The 21015-nt window shown below is 50.9% G+C and overlaps 4 protein-coding genes across 7 annotated transcripts in view; 2 read left to right on the plus strand and 2 right to left on the minus strand.

Moving 5' to 3' along the window:
- Positions 1-29: 29 nt before the first annotated feature.
- Positions 30-3476, minus strand: cpb2 (carboxypeptidase B2 (plasma)). The gene is made up of 11 exons (XM_069698369.1): positions 2924-3476; positions 2664-2739; positions 2416-2540; positions 2226-2331; positions 1922-2023; positions 1578-1682; positions 1362-1472; positions 1166-1256; positions 862-1064; positions 664-748; positions 30-582 (listed from the first exon to the last, which is right to left on the minus strand). The coding sequence occupies exons 1-11, from the start codon at positions 2998-3000 to the stop codon at positions 347-349; spliced, it is 1317 nt and encodes a 438-aa protein (XP_069554470.1). The 5' UTR covers positions 3001-3476; the 3' UTR covers positions 30-346.
- alg11 (ALG11 alpha-1,2-mannosyltransferase) lies at positions 3282-5892 on the plus strand. Its single transcript, XM_069698368.1, has 5 exons — positions 3282-3364; positions 3599-3820; positions 3910-4281; positions 4407-4972; positions 5062-5892. The coding sequence occupies exons 1-5, from the start codon at positions 3318-3320 to the stop codon at positions 5343-5345; spliced, it is 1491 nt and encodes a 496-aa protein (XP_069554469.1). The 5' UTR covers positions 3282-3317; the 3' UTR covers positions 5346-5892.
- Positions 5893-6151: 259 nt separating this feature from the next.
- Positions 6152-7939, plus strand: spp2 (secreted phosphoprotein 2). Of its 2 annotated transcripts, none has more exons than XM_069698371.1 (6): positions 6152-6372; positions 6447-6574; positions 6698-6820; positions 7253-7360; positions 7594-7642; positions 7729-7843. In XM_069698371.1, the coding sequence occupies exons 1-6, from the start codon at positions 6321-6323 to the stop codon at positions 7746-7748; spliced, it is 480 nt and encodes a 159-aa protein (XP_069554472.1). In that variant the 5' UTR covers positions 6152-6320; the 3' UTR covers positions 7749-7843. The 2 variants fall into 2 exon arrangements, with proteins under 2 accessions (XP_069554472.1, XP_069554471.1); XM_069698370.1 differs by having other exon boundaries at positions 6155-6372; positions 7752-7939.
- Positions 7940-9688: 1749 nt separating this feature from the next.
- The window catches only part of raph1b (Ras association (RalGDS/AF-6) and pleckstrin homology domains 1b), a 36958-nt gene continuing 25631 nt past the window's right edge, over positions 9689-21015 (minus strand). For all 3 annotated transcript variants that reach the window (XM_069698364.1, XM_069698367.1, XM_069698365.1), the window contains 10 exons: positions 17880-17957; positions 15949-16108; positions 15465-15586; positions 15062-15127; positions 14801-14944; positions 13997-14107; positions 13432-13530; positions 13206-13326; positions 12883-13019; positions 9689-12803 (listed from right to left, as the gene is read on the minus strand). In XM_069698364.1, coding sequence (XP_069554465.1) covers positions 10218-12803; positions 12883-13019; positions 13206-13326; positions 13432-13530; positions 13997-14107; positions 14801-14944; positions 15062-15127; positions 15465-15586; positions 15949-16108; positions 17880-17957 — 3624 coding nt within the window. In that variant the 3' untranslated portion in view covers positions 9689-10217. The remainder of the gene's footprint in view (positions 12804-12882; positions 13020-13205; positions 13327-13431; positions 13531-13996; positions 14108-14800; positions 14945-15061; positions 15128-15464; positions 15587-15948; positions 16109-17879; positions 17958-21015) is intronic.

The raw sequence follows: 21015 nt of genomic DNA on the forward strand, positions 1-21015 counted from the left end.
TCATTGACATTTCATTCATGAAGTCGTAATAAACAGAGAAAGTTAAATCTTTATTTGATTTTTTTTGTTGTTGTTGTTTTTTTTACACATCTTACACATTCTTTACAGATGTCCACAAATATTCATTGATCAGTACATTGACAACAAATAGTTTTCTTTACCGTCTATATGCAAATGATCACTATATGCGTGCGCTGAAAACAACGTGTGGAAAACAAGACACCCATTTAACATGCTATATATGCATATATATATATATGTAAAATAAAAATACCACAAATTGCAATTACCGATTAGCCGGTCGGCTGATATTTTAGCCACGACACAAAGTCTGCGTTAAAAGGCATCAGGCCCAAGACCGGCTCCCTTCGTCAGTCCGAGGAGGACTTGTCGGAGCTGGTGTTTTCTCTATAACCTTGAGAGCGACGGTCTTCACGGCGAGCAGAGCTTCGTTGCAGGCGCCGGAAATGAAAGACGGCGGCAAGAGGAAGCCATAGCGGCCGCGGTCCTGGAGCTCAAACGTGAAGGAGTATTTGATGCCGAGCTTGTGCGACCAGTCGTCCGAACCGCCGGGTGCCAGGTCTGGAGAAAAGACGGTCACGCTCACGTGTGCCCAAATCAAAAGACAAACTCATTTCATTTCAGAAAAGAAGCCTTTCTTACATATCGTCTTTCCTCCGGCGCCGTATCTGTAGATGCTGCGATAGTATCTTCTGATTTTCTGGGCAGCTTCTTGGCTCATCTCGAGCTTGAAAAAGAAGAACGCACCGACGAGAGGATTAAGGAGGAAGAATTCGGGAAGTCCTCACCCAATATTCGCAGGGTTTTTGGGGACTTGATTGATCGGACCAAACCGCTCACCAGTTCTCTGTGGTTCTCTGCTTCGTCCAAGGTGTAGGAGTAGGGGAAGAGCAGCATCTGGGAGTAGGCGTGGATGGAGAGGTAGAGCTGAACCGAGTCCTTGCGACTGCGCAAGAAATCGGCCACGGCCTGCGACTCGGGCTCGGACTCGGGGAAGGCGCCGCAGTAGATCTCGGTGCAGGGATCGGGAGAGGCTCCCTCCGCTGGGATAGACCGGGAACACTTTACATCGGAGGAGCTGCCGACAGTCTCGCAGTCGTTCTACTGTTCGGTGAAACAACCGTAATGCGAAGGGAAAACTTACTGCACCAGTTGGCGTCAAAGTTTCTGTTGAGGTCGACTCCGACGCAGTCGGTGCCCTCGGCGATGGAGCGGTTCTTCCTCCACATCCTTTTCTGAGACAGACAAAAAAAAAAACACAAAATCAACACAAAACAAACATCCAGTTGAAGTGACTTCCTTCTTTTAAAAAGAAACACTTCCGTTTCACGTGTTCTTACTGTCGTCCACGTGTACTTGTATCCGTCGGGGTTCACGACGGGCAGGACGTAGACGTCCATGTTGTCCAGGATGCGAGTGATGTCTTGGTTTATCTTGTAAAATGACAAAGACTGCAGAGGAAGAAACGGTAGCGGATTTGAACCCTCCGATTAGAGGACGCACTCCTCCACCTCTACCGACTGCCACAAACATTAGACGTTCGTCCGGGTACTCACGTAGTGCACAAACCATAAGCAGAAAGCAGGAGCGATCCACTCTCTGGCGTGGATCCCACAGTCGATCCACATCGCTTTCTTATTCGGCCTGTCGTTCAAAGACAGCTGAGAAACAAACGTTAGTCTGGGGAGGATATTACTTTGGGTCAAAACAATCAGCTACGTTTCACAGTTTAGAGCCATCGCCTGAACGCCTCTGAAAACTTGTCATCTTAAAATACTTGTAATACAAGAAATAATGCTGATTAATCTGCCCTGAATGTACGCAAATAAAAGGTTCACATGAGCTATAAACCTATTTAACGTCATCATACTTCCTTCGGAGACGACAGATGGACTTTTACCTTCAAAACATACAGCGGTCGCTTCTCGTACGAAGATCCAATGAGGATGGTTTTGACTGTGCTCGGGTTGTCACGCGCGGTTCTATTGATCCAGTCGTAGATCTACAATGGAGACACGTGTTTGGACAAAGTGTAACGTGTCATTAAGTACAGCGTATCTCTACTTCCCCATGCAATGTGGAATAAAAACAACAACAACAACAACAACAACAAAAACCTTTGCGAAGCTTAAAATGTCCAAATCCTCTCAATATACTGTTGATTGCGGCAAAAGATTTAAAAACAAAAACAAAAACATACATACATCCTCCAAAGTGTGATATCTCTCGTAGAAGGTCGCGCCGCTCCGCGGGTCGGTGGAGTTCATCGTCTGCATTTCAACCAGCTCGTTCGCGTCGGCCAGCAGCACCCTGAGATAAAAACGTGCGGAGCAGCAATTATTCACCCAGAAATTGATGCCGTCCGGTAATCCTGAGCGACGCGCGGCGACATACTCGTGTGTTAAAGCGTGTTTCTGCAGCAGGTCCGTCACCGTCTCGGAGCTGTTTGCGGGAACAAAGAGGTGGACTTGAGTTTCTTCTTTGATGTACTGCGGGGAAGCAGGCTGCCACAAGACTGTCTGGGAGAAAACAGCTGATGTCATGATTCATAGATGGCAATTACAAATAAATAAATACATCAATTAAAAAAAATTAAAAAAAAATGAAGGTAATCTTTATAACGAAGAAAGTCACATTTCTACCTCGTACTGGGTGGACACATTCTTCAAGATGTCCACTTGTTCTTGTGTTTTTGGGGTGATTGATAGAATCTGGTCACTGAATGTAAAGACGACAGAAAAACAACAGTTTGAGTACATGTGTATGTGTCACAACAGGGTTGCGCGCGTTTGCGTAATTGTGTCGCAACCCCTTTTTCTCCGTGGAAAAGGGGTTACCTGCCCTACCGAGCCATGTCGCCCCCGATAAAAGGCACACGAAAGCATCAAAGAGTATGATTTACCGTGTTTCTGCGCAGAGACCCGTCTTCAGGAGTACATCCAAATTCATAAACGCAAACACAATCCACAGAGTCGTCATGGTGTCAGGACCCAGACTGGGAAATGACTGAGGTTTGTTTCAGCTCCGGGGGTAGAGAGTCATTATTGATTGAAACCGTGTTTATTTAGAAGTTAAAGTTTACTCTTTTTTTTTTTTTTTTGGAGAGAGAGAGCCGGGGCATCGATCAGTATTTTTTTTTTGTTTTTTTTTTTGTGAGCACTATAAATTGATTCTTCGTCCGTTCAAACTGGACTCGCCGGTGCGGTGAGACACCCGCGCCTGCAGGGGGCGCCGCATTAAGAGAGCGACAGAAGGGAAGTGACGGTGTGACGTGTTGTTGAATTTCTGTTGGCAAGATGTCGGGCCACGATCAGCTGGTCTCATGTTTGTGTGAATTAACGAGGTAAGATGCGTTTGTTTTCAAACCAAGTCTCGAAAGCGTGTGATAAAAACCGGAATCGAAAGCAGTTAGGAAATTAATTCGATGACCGTAATCTGTAGGAACAAATATAATCCGGGGGGAGGAGGAGGAGGAGGAGGAGAGGAGGGGGTTCCTGTCTCCATTAATAGCGTTGCTATGAAAACGAAGCCGCGTTGAGCATCTTTACGCACTCGTTGTTGTCCCTCCGTGTTTCAGGCTGCTGTGGAAGCTGCTGCTGCCTCTGGTGTTTCTGTCCGTGCTGCTGGTGGCCGTCCTCGTCCTGATGGTGCTGGCGGTGCGTTTGTGGCTGCAGAGCAACAGGAACGCCCGGCGGGCGCGGGACGGCCGTCCCACCGTGGCCTTCTTTCACCCCTACTGCAACGCGGGTGGCGGCGGGGAGAGGGTGCTCTGGTGTGCCATCAGGGCGCTGCAGAACAGGTAAAGCCCGATCCGGTCGCGTTGTTGAATGTGTTGTTGTTGTTGTTGTTTTTTTTTAACCTTACGGGACAGTAAATCTTTCTTTCAAGGTACGCGGACATCAACTTCGTGGTGTACACGGGCGACCTGGGCGTGACCGGGCAGCAGATCCTGCAGGGAGCGCGGCGTCGCTTCAACATCGTCCTCCCCCGGCCGGTCCACTTCGTCTTCCTGAGGCACCGGCTGCTGGTGGAGCCCGGCCTGTTCCCTCACTTCACCCTGCTGGGGCAGAGCGTGGGCTCCGTCTTCCTGGGATGGGAGGCCCTGACGGAGTTCGTCCCCGACGTCTACGTCGACTCCATGGGCTACGCCTTCACCCTGCCCCTGTTTCGCTACCTGGGAGGCTGCGGCGTGGGCAGCTACGTCCACTACCCCACCGTCAGCACCGACATGCTGTCCGTGGTGAGAGAGAGGAACCCCAGGTAAAGCACATCCGGTCACGATTGACGCGTGGCGACGCGCCGGAGGCTTTCCGTTTCCTTCTCTGTCCGCGGAGCCGTTTCTCAAACCGCTGTGCCCAATTAACTCGAGCTGTTCCCGTCTCAAGGTTCAACAACCCGGACTACGTCACCGACAGTCTGTTCCTGAGCGCCTTCAAGGTGGTCTACTACTGCCTGTTCGCCGTGCTCTACGGCCTGGCCGGCTCCTGCGGCGACCTCATCATGGTCAACTCCTCCTGGACCCTGGATCACATCCTGTCGCTGTGGCGCTCGCCCAACCGCACCAGCGTGGTGTACCCGCCCTGCGACGTCGGCGCCTTCCTGGACATCCCGCTGGAGGAGGACGGGGAACGGAAGTGCCACTCGATCGTCTCCGTCGGGCAGTTCAGACCGGAGAAGGACCACCGGCTGCAGATCCGAGCCTTCAAGAAGGTGTTGGACGGGAGGAGGGAGGGCTCGAGGGGCCGAGGGGAACTGAAGCTGGTTCTGATCGGCGGATGCCGGAACCGGGAGGACGAGGACAGGGTGCTCATGTTGAGGGGGCTGTGCCAGGAGCTGGGCGTGGCTGACCGGGTGGAGTTTAAACTGAATGTATCTTTCGAGGAGCTGAAGAGAGAGATGGCCGAAGCTACGATTGGACTACATACCATGTGGAACGAGCACTTCGGAATAGGTAAATGACGACCGACCCGTTCTACGTTCGACCCGTCTACGCTTTCTAGAAAATGCATCTTCGCTTCTCTTTTTTTTTTTCCCTCCCAGGGGTTGTGGAGTGTATGGCGGCAGGGAAAGTGATCCTGGCCCACAAGTCCGGCGGTCCCAAGCTGGACATCGTGGTGCCTTTCGAAGGGGGCCAGACCGGCTTCCTGGCTGACGACGAGGACGGCTACGCGGAGGCCGTCGAGAGGATCCTGGCTCTGCCGCCCGCCAGCCGGTTGCAGATCCGACGCACCGCCCGTCAGTCTGTGGCCCGCTTCTCAGATCAGGAGTTTGAAGCCTGCTTCCTGGCCGCCATGGAGCCTCTGATGGGAACACTCGAACGATGAGAGGAGGACTCTTTTTGTTGTTGTTGTGTGTCTGTGTGTGTCTGTGCATGTATTGTGAAATTTGACACTCGGGAGCACCTTTACTTTGATGCCCGCAGGGTTGCGCTTAGTAGGACCGGTGACAAAACGTGGTTATAACGGATACACGGAGATCGGTCACGTGCTCACACGGAGGAGGATTTAAACGATTCCCAGAAAGGTCTCGGCTCGCAGAAGTTCAAATCTGAAAATATCATCTTCTTCGTGGCGTGGGAGTGAACGCAGCTACAGCACTGTGTTTAGACTTTGTAATTTTTTTGAGGACACATTCCTTTGTTTTGTTTTTTTGTAGTGCCAGTTTTGTTCAAATGATACGTATTATATATGGGGGGGTGGGGAGGGGAGGAGAGGAGGGTACTGTCCTGAGAATATTGTAAAAGGAGGCTAGATATGCTGAACGGAAACATAATTATTGTTTACCAGAACTAGAATTCTTTTCCAAGCCCAAAATGTGAAGTATTTTTGATATTGAGGATGAATGTAATAAAGATACAATGAGTGAAAGGGATTTTTGTATTCATTTGGCCGATTAGCGTGCTTGAAATAATGTTCTGGGTGAAAGGGAAACGTTACCTGCTCTCTGAACTAATCTCCTCTGCTCCATTTGATTTGGCCTACAGAGATCAAAAGCCCAAACTGCTGAGGTACAAACAGTATCCGCTCCGTGAATTTGACAGTTTAAGAGTACGTCTGATAGATGATGTGAGTGAAAATCGGATCTACAATCCTCATCACGGGCCTCATTCAATTGAGCACATCCGCTTGGGATCAATAGTGCAGAACAAAGGTTAGGAGTGATTGCATGGAGGAGGGAAGCGGGTTTTTTTTCCACGGGGTTACGGAGGGTAGGAGGCGGTGCGCACGGTTCGTCGGTACATAAGCCGAGCGTGTTTAGAGGGAGCCGAAAGCAGGACCGAAGCTCTTGGTGTGGTGAAGATGAGGTCGTACGTGCTTCTCCTGGCCCTGCTGCGAGCTCTGGGATGCGCAGGTGAGCGAGTCGGTGCCGATCGCTTCAAAACCCGGATGCGGTAACTGTCCCTGACGCCATCTCTGACCTTGCAGGCGTCCCGCTGTACAACTCTGAGCTGCGGTCTACGGCAGGCGTGGGTCTCGGAGCGGCTCTCGCCGAGGTCAACGCCGCCTATGCCGTCAACCGTCTCTACCGGCTGACTCGGGCCTCCGTGACCAAGGTGAGCCTGCACAGGAAATATTTCAAAGACAGAAACTCGTAAGTCATTTTGCACCGTTTAACAGCTGTGGCGGTTGCTTTTTTTTTTTAACCCTCTCCTATATACTTACGTGTGACCTGCCAGGTTATTCCTAAGGGCCAGAGCACTATTGACCTGCTGATGAAATTTGGCATCAAAGAGAGCGAGTGTGCAAAGACCTCAGGAAAGGACCCGCAGACGTGTGACTACAGACGTGGCTTCTTTATGGTGAGACCTCAGGGATGAAATCACTTCAATTAAATATATGTAAGCTTTTAGTCATAAAAGAATACTACAAACAGCAAAAAGACAAATGGAGCTCATATACATCATATATAAAATATATATAAAATAAAACAACGTCCTATAGTCCTGTAATCTTTTCGAATAAACTATCAGTTCAAGAATAAATGCTCAAGTGTTTAAGCGGGACAGTCAACAGCCGGGATGTTGTATATCTCACGTTACCTGTACACTACTGTTGGACTCTTTCGAGGCCTGATAACTCGGTCCCCGATTCCACCAACTCCTCTAGCCCACTGTTTACTTTGGCACGGATTCACCGGGACGGGATGTGTCGATGACATGTGCTCGGCCGTGATGGCACAAAACAATGTACTTACCGAGACATCCTGCACCTCTCACCCGCATTTGCTCCAGCCCTCCTTCTCCTGCTCCACCCGGGTACGAACGTCCGGCGGCTCGGCCCAGGTGCTCTCTCTCAGATGTGGCCCCGACAGCAGCTCCAGCTCAGAGTCCAGCGAGGAGGTGAGGAGGCAGCAAAGAGTGAGGCAGAGGTGGAGAGTGGGGTGGAGGGGGGGAGAGGAGGGTCTGAAGCTATTAACAGACAAGACATTCATTTGTAAGTTGTACATCATTCACCACTCATTTAAGTACGATTTGCAGCAAACCAACCGCGATAAATGAACCCAATAAACTCTTTTAAGTTAAGGTCAAACAAAAGCAAATAAATGAATAATAAAATGGTTTGGATTCCGCAGCTTTTCTCAAGAGGGAGACATCAGTTCAATGTCCCATTCATAAACAGAGGTGAGCACAGTACGCTACAATACCATCAAATAGGTTGTTTTAATCCTCTTCAAAAGATTTGACCTTTTTTTTTTTGGTGACTGAAGACCCCCCCCAAATCTTTTGACAGTCCCAGCTCCTGCCGCTCCTGCCACTCCTTCCGCACCTCCCGTCCAACCCGGTCGCTCCCTCCTTCCCCAGATGGAGGAGGTGCAGCCCAGAGGAGACACTTTCAGCAACTACCTGGTGTGAGAGTTCGGCTCGGGATACATTTAGGTGCCGATCGGAACTCGGAAATAAAAAAAATTTAAAAAAAAGTGCACCTTTTTTTTTTCTTCGGTCTCTTTTTATTCCCATTTAATTATATTTATTTGGTTATATTTACAAAGCTTTAGCCGATCAGTAAAACACACGAGAGAATACATTCCATCTCAATTTGTAGGTTCCTCATCATTTTTTTTAATCCTTCTATTTCACAGTAAAATGCTGCATTCCTCTGCACTTGTAAATTGGTTAGTGTAAGGCAAAGATCTGACCGCTAGAGGGAGCCGGAGGTCCACTGATCGTTAGTACTTGGGGACGGTGATGGTTGCTTTAAATACATGACGTTAAATAAATCCTTCCAGCTATACATTATTCAATCGGTCGAACAAATGAGCACTCCGAGACAGATTGAGGTCTGGTTTGAACATTTATATTGTGATTTTTCAGTTTATATGCAAGAGGACACAGTTAACTCTATCTGCAACCATTTTTCTTCATCTCATTTGCCCCCCCTCCCCTTCCCCCACGTGTTCACATCAGCACGTCAATAACTTACATACAGTGGCGTTTAAACCCGCTGCGGCTGCTGCGTGGGGCGAAAACAATAAGATGTTAACCGGGCCACGCTTGGATGGACTCGACCGGCACGGCGCGCATTTCCACTCGGAAGCCAATTCTGTTTAAAATGATCTGAAATGTTAAATGATACGTCATCCCGGCACACATGGACGTGATGACAACGAGCTCCTTTGAACGTCGGCACCGGCACCCCGACCACGGAAACCCTCCTGCGCACTGAGCCGAGGTGAAGCGGCGACGGCACCGTGAAGATCCGACAAGACACGTTCGGTCCAACGCAGCGTCAGCTGATTCCTGTCGTCAACTACGTCATTTAATGCGCTGTACATTAACCGGGCAAACCGACGACATGGGTCACATGGCTGAATCCAGTTTCCGGCATCCTGGATGCCGTGCGACTTCCCCCAAAAAAAAAATTAAAAAAGAAAAGGCGGTGGGTGGGGAGATGGAGATGGAGGGAGGTGGAGGAGGAGGGGGCAGTTAACGGAGCAGCAGCTGCAACTGTACAGATAGAAACTGAAGGAGAAGGTCCCAAAAAAACAAAAAAGAACAAAAATCAAGCGGACACACAGGGAACTCACACAGTCCACGAAGATACACCACCCTAGGCCTCCTCTCCATTTACAGATTACAAGTTTTTCATTAAATAAACAAAAACAACAAAAAAAAGGAAGTGTATTTTATTTAATTTTTTTTCTTCGGGTTTGCACAGTCCAGACTCTGCAGAGTCTTTGGAAGATATCTCCTTTCTGTTTTGACCTCCGTGCAAGACTTTGGGAATAAGGCTTCCTTCTGATTTACATTTGCCAAGTGGTGAAACAGTCCAGAAATGCTTTAAGACGACAGATGTCAAAAGTTCGGATCACCTTCCGTATACATTCCATTGTGCCCTAATGTTGTTCCTCTCTAGGCTTCGTTGACCTGCTATTAAAAGACACTTATAAAAAACAAAACAAAAATCCTTCCATTTATCAGTCATTAAATAATTTGATATAAAAGCAAACCTAACGACGCCCGTCCCAGCGAAGGCCCTCTCCGACTACTTCGCCGCCGTAGAACCGTACGCGCATGCGCCAACGTAATGCACGTGTGCATACTCGGTCTCCGTTTCGCTCTCTCTCTCTCTCTCTCTCTCTCGCACACGCACCAGAACAGCTCGGCGATTTACAGCTCGTTGTTTACATGTTGTCCATGCGGTACCAAAAGCGGTAAGATCCTGATGTGTTTTTTGTTTTTTTTGTGATTTTATTTTATTTTTTTCCCGTCTCCGGTACGTGGCACAAACTTATGGCAAAGAAGCGGATGCGTGACTTTGGCTCAGACCCGGATCCGGGAATATTTGCACGATTCTTATTAAGAGTTTGTTCGAGTCTGCTGGGTGTGCCGGACGGGTGGGATTTACCGTACAGGGGCAATGCAATGTGTCCTGGAGAGTTTGGGCGATCGCACAAAATTCATTTGAGTTTTCTGTGACCTCAAACTTACCTGCTCCAGTTTTTACTGTCCCAATATTGTAAACCCCACTGATCTAGAATACCTGGCATGTTTAAAAAAAACAAAAACAAACAAAAACAAAAAAATGCAATAATTAGCAAACACGAATTGACCACGGTCCGGTTTGGCTTGGAGTATACAGTCTATTTTATCACTGCGATCCCAAGAGAAAGGGAGTCCTTCGCTCCCATTCGCTTCGCTATATCCTTTCGTTTATTCGTCCGTCTTCATTGCGTCCCGACCTCCGAGTTCAACAATCTCAAGTAAGTTTGGTCGCGTCCCCCCGTTTGGGCGGCGCGGGCGGGGGTCCTCGTCGTAGCGTCGCGTAGCCCGAGATGTTTCCGGACGCGTAGCCGCCGTTTCCTCCGTTGCTTTGCTTCCCTCGGTCCGGCAGCGGCTCGGGGGGCGGCGGAGGCGGCGCCGCGTCGTCCGCGGTCCCCGCGGAGTTGAGGGAACTCTGGCGACCCGCCGACTTTCGCTTCAGCGTCCGGTTGAGATCCGCCAGGAAGTTGGGCTGGCCCGAGCTGCCCTTCGGGGAGGTGGGTGGAGGCGGCGAGAGCGGAGGGGGCTCCGGGGTGTTGTTGCTCCGCCGCGCGAGGGTGGGCGGAGGAGTCTTTTTCAGCGAGCTCTTCCCCCACGTCGAGTTGCTGACGAGGGAGACGGGCGGCGGTGGCGGGGGAGCCTGGGGCTGGGGGTTGACCACCGCGACCCGAGGAGGTCCTCCGCCGTGGGCGTCGTTGGCCGGAGGCGGCGGCGGCGGCGGAGGGGGGAAGAGCTCGGAGGCGGGGGGGGGAGGCGGGAAGAAGGCGCACTCGGGCGGCGGGGAGGGGAAGTCGCCGCCGGACTGCTTCGCCTGGCTCACTTTGGCCTGTAGCGCCGCGGGTAGATTGGACAGGTTGAGCTTTCCCGGTTTCGGGGGAGCAGGGGGTCCGGTTGAGAAGTCCTTGGAAGGGGATCCGGCAGAGGAGGCGAGACGTAGGGAGGAAGAGGAGGCGTCGCCCCGGGGAGCGAATTTGCTGAGCAAGTTTCTCCTGGATTCCTCGTAGGAGTCGTTGGACTTGATGCTGGAGTTCCTCTGCGGGGTCGGAGGAGGTTTCTTACCTCCCCACCCGGAGGAGCCGGAGGGTGACCTCCTCAGGTCCGGGGAGTCCAGGTTTCCGGGAGGAAGGGGAGGCGGGGGCGGTGTTGGGCCAGTGACGGGTGCCGGGGGCGGCGGCGGCGGCGGAGGGGGCGGAGGAGGAGGAGGAGGTGCCGAGAAGCCCGCGTTGCCGTCCAGGGGAGGAGGAGGAGGGAACTCTGGAGACTGGAGCTGCTGGCCACCTCCCGGCTGCCATTTTGGTTTGGTCTTCACCGCGGGTGGGGAGAGGGGGGCTCTGGGGCTCTCCGTGTGATTGGCCCCGTGGGATGAAGCTCCCGGAAACTGACTCGCCAGCTGTTTCACCAGAGACGTGGTCGGAGGGGCTCCGGTGGAAGTCGGCGCCGGTTTCGACAGGCTGTGCTGCTTGGGCAGAGTTGGAGGCGGGTGGCCCACCTGGAGGCCGAACTGCTTCTTGAAGGGAGCTGGTGGAGGAGGGGGCGGCGGCGGCGGCGGGGTCGGGCCGGCCGTGGCGGCGGCGGGAGGCGGGGCGGGAGGGAACGGGGAGACCGGGGACGTAGGCTTGGGGGCCGTGTGAGGGAGAAACCCCGGGGTGAAGGTTTTGGGCGGCGCCGGCGGGGGTGCCGGAGGAGGCGGAAACCGGGCCGATACTGGGAACTGCTGGGGAGGAGGAGGAGGAGGCGGCGGCGGCGGGGGTGGAGGCGGAGGAGGTGGGGGCGGTGGAGCCGGGGCGGGCGGCGGGGAGTCCTCGAGGCCTCCGTTTGGAGACGGGAGGTCCCGTGGCGGGCTGGGAAATCGCTCCTTCGGTGCGTACCTCGGCCCGTCGGGGTAAACGGGCTGACTCGTGGGAGCCAGCGCAGGTGGAGGCGGTGGAGGAAATGCTAGTCCGTTGGTCTGTGGGGGAGCCGGCGGTGGAGGGATGAAGGCGGGCGGGGCAGCCGGACTCGGAGGGCCCAGCTTCAGCACAGCCATGGCTGACCCGGGGGTCGGCATGGACGGCGGAGGCGGAGGAGGCGGAGGAGGGGGAGGAGGGACATTAGTCCTTGCGGCGATGTGATTGACGTTGGGTTTGATGACTTGCACCGTCGGAGCCGGGGGCAGAACCAGCTGGGCGGTTGCGAGGAGGTGACCGGGCAACTTGTGGTGATTGGTCCCCGGGAAGGCCTTCTGGTTCTGCAGCCGGGTGATGGTGCTGTACTTGTACATGGTGGGAGCCGGCGAGTGATGGGACACTGTTTGAACGAGGGGCGGAGGGGGAGGAGGAGGCGGCGGCGGTGGCGGAGGGGGTGCTGGAGCCGGCAGTTGCTGCGGCGGCGGTATGTGGTTGTAGCTGCTGATGGACTGCTCCTGCTGTGGAGACCGCGGAGGCCCCTGTGGCGCCTGGGACGGCGGTGGCGGCGGCGGCTGTGGGGCGTGTTGAGGATACGGAGGCAGGTGATGGTGTTGCTGTGGCGGGGTCGGTGTCTGGAGTTGGACCGGCGTGTGCTGAGGCTGTGGCGGGTGATGTTGGTAGGGCTGAGGCTGCACCTGAGGCTGCACCTGAGGCTGCACCTGAGGCTGCACCTGAGGCTGCACCTGAGGCTGCACCTGAGGCTGCACCTGAAGCTGCACCTGAGGCTGCACCTGAGGCTGCACCTGAGGCTGCGGAGGAGGCGTCAGCGCCAGGTGGTCAACTGAATGTTGGCTGTGATGCCGATGGCCGTGGGAACCGTGAGGCAGCGTGGCCCCTCTGGATGCCTCCATTCTCATCTGCTGACAGAAGGTCATGTGTTAGCTTACATATTCTGTAACAAAACAGGAGAGGTTTTTGGTTTTTGCTCAGTCATACCTTGGTGTTTTCCTCGATCTGGGTTCCTCTCTTCCAGGCTTCAGAAAAAATGGAGCTCACCACACTCTGGGACCGGCCATGAGAGGAGCCCGTGTCCACCCCGCTGTCAGAGTGGCCTGAATGATTAGATTGGGACTCTGAAAGAACACGCAAACAAAAGTTAAGACAATCCGAGAGGAGTATATCGTGAGTGGAAACAATTATTTTCCGGGAGATGTTTCCTGAGTTCCGAATGACATCCTGCCGGCGAGGTGCGCTCGATTAACTGTCAACCGGCCAACCGCGAGGAGCTTAGCTCGGCTCTGACCAGAAAGTGAATTTACCGGGTATGCTGGCGGAGCTGGAGCCAGACCGGATGCTGGCGGTAGACAGAGACGACCAATCGTAGGCCGCCTCCGTCCTCTTCATGGCTTCCTGGTAGTTCACGTAGAGCTGCTTGCCATACTGTACGCGAGATCAAAGAAGACGTCAAATTAAGTAACGTACGTTAACGCTTATTTTCGTTTGACTATTTCTTGGTCTTGAACAGCAGCTCGGGCTTCCGTCTACCTTGGCGATGCGGATTCCGTTCACCCACTGGTGCAAGGTCCTGACATCATCGCAGCACAGGTACTTGATGTACTGGGACTTCTTCTGGATTTGCGGATGCTGGAAAGAGATGTAAACATGTATATTACCATCGAGAGTAAAGGATTATATATGTGACGCGTCACGGGCCGCTGGCTTTAGAGCATCTCCCGTTCATTTACCGGACTATTTCATGTTTCTAAATTAAATACGCCGAGTCGTAAAACATCCTACTCATTAAATGGCAATAATAACCGACTTGTTTGGAAACTATCTGCAGAGTGCTTTGTCTAGCGGTGATAGAAGACCTCTCGGGGGCTCTCGAAACAATTTCACGCGTTCACACCTCTGATGTAAACGTGTGCACCTGACGTGAAAGTCACCCTCTACCGTTTCTGAGTTTCTTTAGACATATTTTTGCGCCATTCCACAGATGAATAAAGGCCTTTGGAGGAATTTGCCGGTACGTTATATATATATATATATATTTTTAGAACAAAGAAGTTGCACGACGCAAAAACTGCCGGCTCCGGTGACGGGGCTTCACCTTCAGAGCCAGGCAGTAGTCAGTAGGAGCCTTGTATTTGCTGCGGTAGTCCTGGCCGTAGTACACGTTGACGTGGTCCAACTGGAGGAAGCACACAAGATCTCTGGACGCCTGCGGAGACACGGGAGACAACGTTACGTATCGAAGACGCGTGGCAGACTTACAAAAGAGACAAAAACCTGTGCGGGGTGAAAATACAATCGAGTTTGGATTACGGGTATAGAAACGGTCTATGTTACAAACTCACGTTCTAAAAGCTAAATTCTGCGAGCTCGTGCTGTTTACGTGCATTAGTGAAGCTGCTCCGGAATGGCTGTAATTAATGAAGCTAAAAAAGATCCAAGTACCTCACTAGTCCAAGATTTACGTGTAAATGCTTTTCAAGGCAATTACACCCATTTATATGAAATTCATAGTGCTTTACTCGGTGCCTAAAACTGTCACTATAATGTATCGTAAGACACCGAAGCTACTTTTTAGCTCGTACGAGGCTGCGGAATTGAAATAACGCAACAAAGTCAGAAACCGTTTTGCCGGTGTCTCTGAAATCTGTACGAAAAGTGTAAAGTGCTAAAAAAAAAAAAAAAATAGAGCACGTGCGCGCGGAACCCGCCCCGATGCGAGTGCCATTTGCCGTTTCTGTTGTTCAAAGCGATCGGACCCAAAACAGGAAATACCGCAAAGCGGACGGGTGCCGATCTGGTTTTCATAACCCCGACCCGCACTTCCGCTCTCCGTCTTTATCTGGTTGGAGTAGCGTGACTGTGTGCCCACGGTACACCATCTCAATACAGTCTCACTGACCTTGGCTTTGCCTTTGGGGACGTAGTAAATCCCCGAGGCCCTGAGGAGGAAGTAGCGCTTCTTCCACGACTTCTTCCCGTCCTCTTTGAGCCACAGGACGCCCTCGATCTCTGGCACGGACACGGAGCCGCCGCAGAAACATTCCTGACGGATACGCGCAGAAAATTAAGAGGAAAAAAAAACAATTATAAAAAAAAATTAATAATAATCAGTTGAAAAAAAAAACAGGGAAAGTCTGTGGCTGTGATTGTGCAAGCTCACCTCTAATAAAGCCTCCTTATTCCTGTCAGCCATCTCTGACGTCTCCTTCCGCCCCAACAAATAGTTCTGAAAGTGAGTGAGGGAAAGGGGGAAGTGAACGGAGGGCAGGGAAGAGGGGGTAAAGTCGGCAGCTTACCTCGTCTTATGCGAAATAAATTATTTACCTTTACTCGCGTTAGCGCTTTGACCTACTTCCATCTCTCCTACGCAAACACGCTCCCGTGTTTGCTGTCTGGCTGCGCAGGCACTCGACATGCATAAACAATGTCGCCCGTGTGTACAGCGTATACGCTCGGCGTTTACGCACCCAAATGCAGCGCGGCTCGAAAGGAGAGGATAATCTGCTCCTCGCTTTGCCGAGTATGTCGCCGTATGTGCGCTGCAATGTAACACACGTAGTCACCTGCGGGTTCTTGAAAAGAGCGTATTTCTCGATGCGCTCGATGAACATCAGCTTGTTGTGGCTGTCCCGGGTCCAGTTCAAAAGATTCTCCACCAAGTTCTCGTGATCCTCAAAGATCCGCTCTGAGGACGAGAGAGAGAGAGAAGAGAAGTAATGAAGACAAGATGCCAGATATGCTGATTTTTTTTTTTTGCTGACATGCAAATGTACTATTCGTTTCCCTCGTGCGGGGATTTCTGTTTTTTGGGTGGGGCGGAATCTTCAACCGTAAGCCCGACAATCAGCCTGAAGTCACAAACGGTGACGAGAGATACGTCTAATATACGTTTAGCGCCCGTTTACATTGTCCCCGCTTTGTGTATTTTGCTGTGTGTGTGTAAAAAACAAAAACAAAGAAAAAAAACATCCATATGCCCACAGCGCAGACTAAACTAGTGTTTATGTGACTCTGGTGCGGTGGAAACTGTCCGCTCCCCTCTCTCACCCATCTGTAGCTCCGTGATGGTTTCCACAAGGGACCAGTCGGGGCTGTAGCCACAGTGGGACTTATCCAACAGGCTGTCCAGCACCTGCCTGACTGTCTGCCGCTCGTCCACCATCATGGTCTTGGAGCTCTCGTCTGACATGTGGACCCTGATCACCAGCTGAGGAAGAGCGGGAGGAGAAAAGAGGACGCATAATCGACGAAGGGTTCTTTTACACGGACACCTTTGTATAATATCTATTCGTGTGCGTGCGGTAGATCATTTACTCTGTATGCTAGCGGCTTCGCGTAAACCACATCTACAATTCAACATAACTTGTGTCCGCAAATGGCAGAACGTCAAGCAAGTTTTTAAATCGCGTGATTGTAAATCATCCTCGTCAAATGAAAATCTGCTTTTTTAAAAAGAACCTTTTCATGTCTCCGGCAACATATTCGTCAATTCCGCAGTGATCTTTTATTCTATCGTCTATAACGCCCGCCACATTCAGAGAAAAGGCTTGTCGTTTATTGTCCATTTTGAGTAAATATTAGCCAGCTGTGCTTCGCCGCCTTTCATTTAACACCGATTACCATTTAGCGTTACCATCGTCCCTCAAATTCATTTCTGCCAGCCGTTATTGTCTTTTATGACCGAGTGGAAAATCTCCCTAAAAAAAAAAAAAAAACTATAACCTTACGAGCTCCGGTATAAATGTAGGAAATATTTTCCTCTTTCAATCTGCGGCTTTAATGTACTAGAAGGTTGAAATCTAATCGTGTGCTTGAAAAGCTTGTTTCCAAAACTACTTATGGGGTCACGGTGTCCCATTTACATCCACAAAACACCCAATAATCTGCCCAAAGTTTTGCATCTGCAAGCATCCAAAAGTCCTCCGTAATAAACGAGCTTAAACTAATCTGAACGTGCCACAAACACACGTGCCAAATCCGGCGTCGGCAAGTCGCGTCCTACATAAGAGCCGTCCTGGAGAGAAAACCAAATGAAGCCGTCGATTCCTTGACCTCCTGTTTGTCCCCCCCCTCCCGCTGCGATCCCGACACCCAATCGGCGATTGAAGGGATGCTTAGACCAATGAGGATGCTGGGAGATCAGGGCGTCTTAGACGTGGGGAGTCTGACCTACATTTTGTCACAGGAGACTCCCTCACCCCCCCCACCCTCCCCAGCACTGCAACACAAAAGTTAAAGTCAAAATATAACTGCTCGAATGAAGATGATCCAAACCTGCAACCAAGCTGCTTCAGTGTCATGAATCCAATCCAAAGTCTAGTAAATTGCCAGTCCTGTAAAATGCTGACAACCACTAATAATTTTGCACATCGCAGCACTCTCCCTTGTCGTCTGTGGCGGCTGTACCAGCGCCCTTTATACTGTCGTATCGTATTTACTTGGCAGATGAAGTCGGGCACTGTGCATTGAGACACTGTTGGGCTTCAGCTATTCATCGCGCGAAGAAAGGACACCGTTCTGCTAAGTGGCATCGCTCTCATTCACAGAGACGGTTCCATTCACTGGCGGAAACACTGGACAAAAAAAATGGCCTGCCTGTAGAGCGCCGTGTCGACTTCCCGACGGAGACGTTCAACACGGAAGCAAAGCGCCTCCGGTTGTTCCCCAAATAAATTTAAAAAAAAATAACGCGTCTTGTGTCGAGTGCGTCCGCATTGTCTCTCAACGCACACCCCGTCTTTTTTCTGAAGCCTGCCTCTGATTCCTTGCTCCCTCCCCACACACATAATCAAACACCGCAATGACCTATTTTCTCTGCGCTTCACTGCCTCGCTGTGAATGAAGTTCACCGAGAAATGCAGCGTGCGATGGATATGACAAGACAGCAATTATTATCGCACAGGCTTTTCTTTTCTTCTTTTTTTTTCTTCCAGAAACCGAGTCATCGAGTAGTGTGTACACAAAGGAAAAAGGGCTACCTTTTTAACCTGGGCCTCCTTGATTTTCTCCAGGGCGACTCGGATCTTCTCCGCCTTCAATTTGGCAGCTTGCTCCTCCTGGATGGACACAGAAGCACAGTTAATACAGTGAACCCACGAATTCCTTTTGATTTCATAGCCTTGCCTCATCCTCTTTAGGCACGTCTTTCATTATCCCTCTGGCAGGAACAAGACATCACGCACACACAACTTCATTACATAGTTAGCAGCATCGGAAAGCGTTTAAATGCCCGAGCCTCTGGCGTGATGGCACAGGGTGTCACGTGCAACAAAAAACAACAACCAGATTTTCCTCTGCTTTGGCTCCCTTACCTGCCCCCTCCAGCAAGATGCCATCACCTCCATTCTACAGGTCGGGTACGCTTCCACGCGTGTTCGTGGGGTTTCGGTTTGATTACTTTGATCGGACACAAATAAACGCCGGCGATGCTAAAACCGCGTCGACATCGGTCCGGCGTTCACTCAAATATGGCGCTCCATTTGCCGCTTATAGTTTCATACCGGATTCACGTGGAGCTGCAGCAGTTTCCTTTGATCTCGCTGTACAGCAGAAGGGAAACAATAGTGGAAGATCCCCAAAGGGCGAGAGGCTGCGGATGAATGCGGGATCAGTTCAGACAGCATCTACGCCTTCCATTCAGATACCAAAATCTGACTTTAAAAAGGAAAACCTCCAAAGCGTCCATGATTGATAAAAATTTTGTTTTTTAAAAATAAAAATAAAAAACGATTGAAACTATTGAAACGAAACAAAAACAACACACACAAAAAAAAAAAAAAAAAAAAAAAACAGTTTTTTTTTTTTTACATTTTACGATGCGATAGAAAAAGTTATTCCACCGTGGTCCTCAGCAGATGAAATTCAGCCTCGCATCCCCATCCTCCGTCGCTCAGCGACGGCGTTGGTCCGAGCTACCCGAGACTTCGCTGAGCAGACGGCGTGGGTTCACTGACGCGCAGACGTGTGCGCCCGAGATTTGCGCGATTTGGCCAAAACCCCCCAAGTGAGACAGTAGGGAGGACAAAGCCCCTCCCCCTTCCGTGCCTCCCTCCCTCCCTCTTCCTCTCTCTCCTCTCTCTCCCATCCCCTGCTTCCTCTCTTCAGAACAGATGCGGGGGTTTGGGAGCGTGCCCAATCGATGGAGCGTAATCCCCCACAAAAATAGTAGACCGATGAGGTCGGCCAACCGGCGAGCCCCGTTTTCAAGACCCTGCGCCCTCCAGCCAATCGGGACGAAAGCGGGGAGGGGGGAGACCGTGACCGACCCTGGTCCTGGAGATAAACTAGAGCGACAAGGACGGACCGGAATTTGGGTGAATGAGAAGCCGAGGTGCTGAATATTTGAAGGCGTGTGTGTTAAAAAGCAACGGGGGTGAGGGGCATTACCAACTGCTCCCCAAGCCTCTTATCTCAAGAAGCCCCCCTCCCTCCCTCCACCCTCCTTTCTTGACCCAGACTACCATTTCCACATGACCAACCCCAAGGCACATACACAATAATGCAATAAAAACAAGACTCCGTTTGCCAACACATCGTGGCAGGCTTTTAGTCAGCCGAGTGAGTGAGGGAGGGAGAGGAGCAGCGATGAAGAGAAGAGGTCACGGGGGTTGTGCAGATTACAGTCCCGAGTCAATCTGTGTCACACTGTAGATTTAGCCTTACGAAATGTCAGCGTGACCCCCCCCTCCACATCTCACTCTCCCCTCCTTTATTCACCTCTCCACATGACACCTACACTCTGCTTTCTTTTTTTTTTTTTTTTTTTTTTAACCAGACATTTAATCCGATTCCTATTCCACAGGCGTTTTCCCCTCCACTTTCACGCTCAGCCACAGCGCGGACGACTTCAAAAAGGCTCTTCTGCCTCGCCTGAAATATAAATCTAAAAAAAAAGCCTCTGCTCCCTCTTTCTTTGATGTCTCTCCCGCCTCGCTTGTTCCCAAACATCCCGCTCTCGTTCAGTATTCCGATATGCGAGCGAGGAGAGGGAGAATATTTGCAAGTCCGAGCAATTGTGGCTCTCCCCCTTCTCCGGCAGAAAGAGTAACACTGACCCATAAACTCTCTCGCTCGCAGGCTGCACGCAGCAGGCCGTCGCTCCTCTCCTCGCCTTTTAAAACTATTCAAATGCTCTCCGCGTCCACGGACGGGCCGAGAGCTCAGATACCAGAAAGCTTTGAAACGCCGAATTAATTCCCTTGTTTTGTAACGCAGAGAGAGAAAGACAAGAGCGACTGTCCCTCCGACATTTCGGCTGTAAAACGTGGCTACCTCAGCGAGAGGAAGCCAGCTTCACTGTTGCCACCTATTATATTCAAATAAATGGAGAAAGAGTTCTGGAAAAAAAAAGAAAAGAAAAGAAAAAGCTTCATTCAGCGCCTACAAGCGCTCATGGAGATCTTTCAGGATGCTCTTGTCTAAAATGTATACGACTATATTTTATTATCTCAAGTAGGATTTTAAAAAATCAAAACGATTTCCTTCTGTATCTCCCCGTCTTTCAATGCCCTCGTTTCCAACTTTTATTGACAACTTCCGCACCCGTCCGATCGACATACGTTCCGCACGAGAGCCAAAAGCTGCAGCTGATACATCTGCTGAGAAGCCGCGAGACGTTTCAAGTAAAGCAGAGAGGGTTGGAAACCGAAGACCGGATGTGAACGATACCGTACGGTGAACGGGAGAGCACAGAGGGTTTCTCCCTCCTCACTGGTCAGACCCGTATTCACAGCGTCCTGCGTGTGTTACAGTTGCGAGCTTTCCTTTCACACTCAATGCAAATCAAAAGGCAGCGACACACAAGAGACACAAGAAAAGTGAATGAAGAGAAGAGACCGCAGGCCAGTGAATGATACACGTGGAAGCATGAAGGAAAAAAAACAATCGAGTGTGCTCAATCAGTGTGGGAGGTCAACGATGAGGACAAATCCATTCCGATCACCCTGTTAGATACGTGCGGATTTTTTGTTACTTGCGACTTATTTTTCGTGCCAAACCTTTCATAAGTTGCATTTTTACAACTTCTCATCTTTCATGAGTTTAAATAAATGAGCAAAGGCTTCTTTTATGTAAACACCAGAGGGTTTTTTTCCTCTCCAATTTTGTTCACCGGTC

The sequence above is a fragment of the Brachyistius frenatus genome, unplaced genomic scaffold (assembly GCF_029030835.1).
Source record: "Brachyistius frenatus isolate BFR_SWC_R1_liver_20210118 unplaced genomic scaffold, ASM2903083v1 Contig_26, whole genome shotgun sequence".
In the NCBI taxonomy this organism is placed as follows: Eukaryota; Metazoa; Chordata; class Actinopteri; family Embiotocidae; genus Brachyistius; species Brachyistius frenatus.

Coding starts and splice junctions, on each gene's coding strand:
- cpb2 (XM_069698369.1), bottom strand. CDS start 3,000: ATGACGACTCTGTGGATTGTGTTTGCGTTTATGAATTTGGATGTACTC. Junction 2,541..2,663: donor ATGTGTCCACCCAGTACGAG/GTAGAAATGTGA, acceptor GTTTTCTCCCAG/ACAGTCTTGTGGCAGCCTGC. Junction 1,257..1,361: donor ACAAGTACACGTGGACGACA/GTAAGAACACGT, acceptor TGTCTGTCTCAG/AAAAGGATGTGGAGGAAGAA.
- alg11 (XM_069698368.1), top strand. CDS start 3,318: ATGTCGGGCCACGATCAGCTGGTCTCATGTTTGTGTGAATTAACGAG. Junction 3,365..3,598: donor TGTTTGTGTGAATTAACGAG/GTAAGATGCGTT, acceptor TCCGTGTTTCAG/GCTGCTGTGGAAGCTGCTGC. Junction 3,821..3,909: donor ATCAGGGCGCTGCAGAACAG/GTAAAGCCCGAT, acceptor CTTTCTTTCAAG/GTACGCGGACATCAACTTCG.
- spp2 (XM_069698370.1), top strand. CDS start 6,321: ATGAGGTCGTACGTGCTTCTCCTGGCCCTGCTGCGAGCTCTGGGATGC. Junction 6,373..6,446: donor GCGAGCTCTGGGATGCGCAG/GTGAGCGAGTCG, acceptor CTGACCTTGCAG/GCGTCCCGCTGTACAACTCT. Junction 6,575..6,697: donor CTCGGGCCTCCGTGACCAAG/GTGAGCCTGCAC, acceptor GTGACCTGCCAG/GTTATTCCTAAGGGCCAGAG.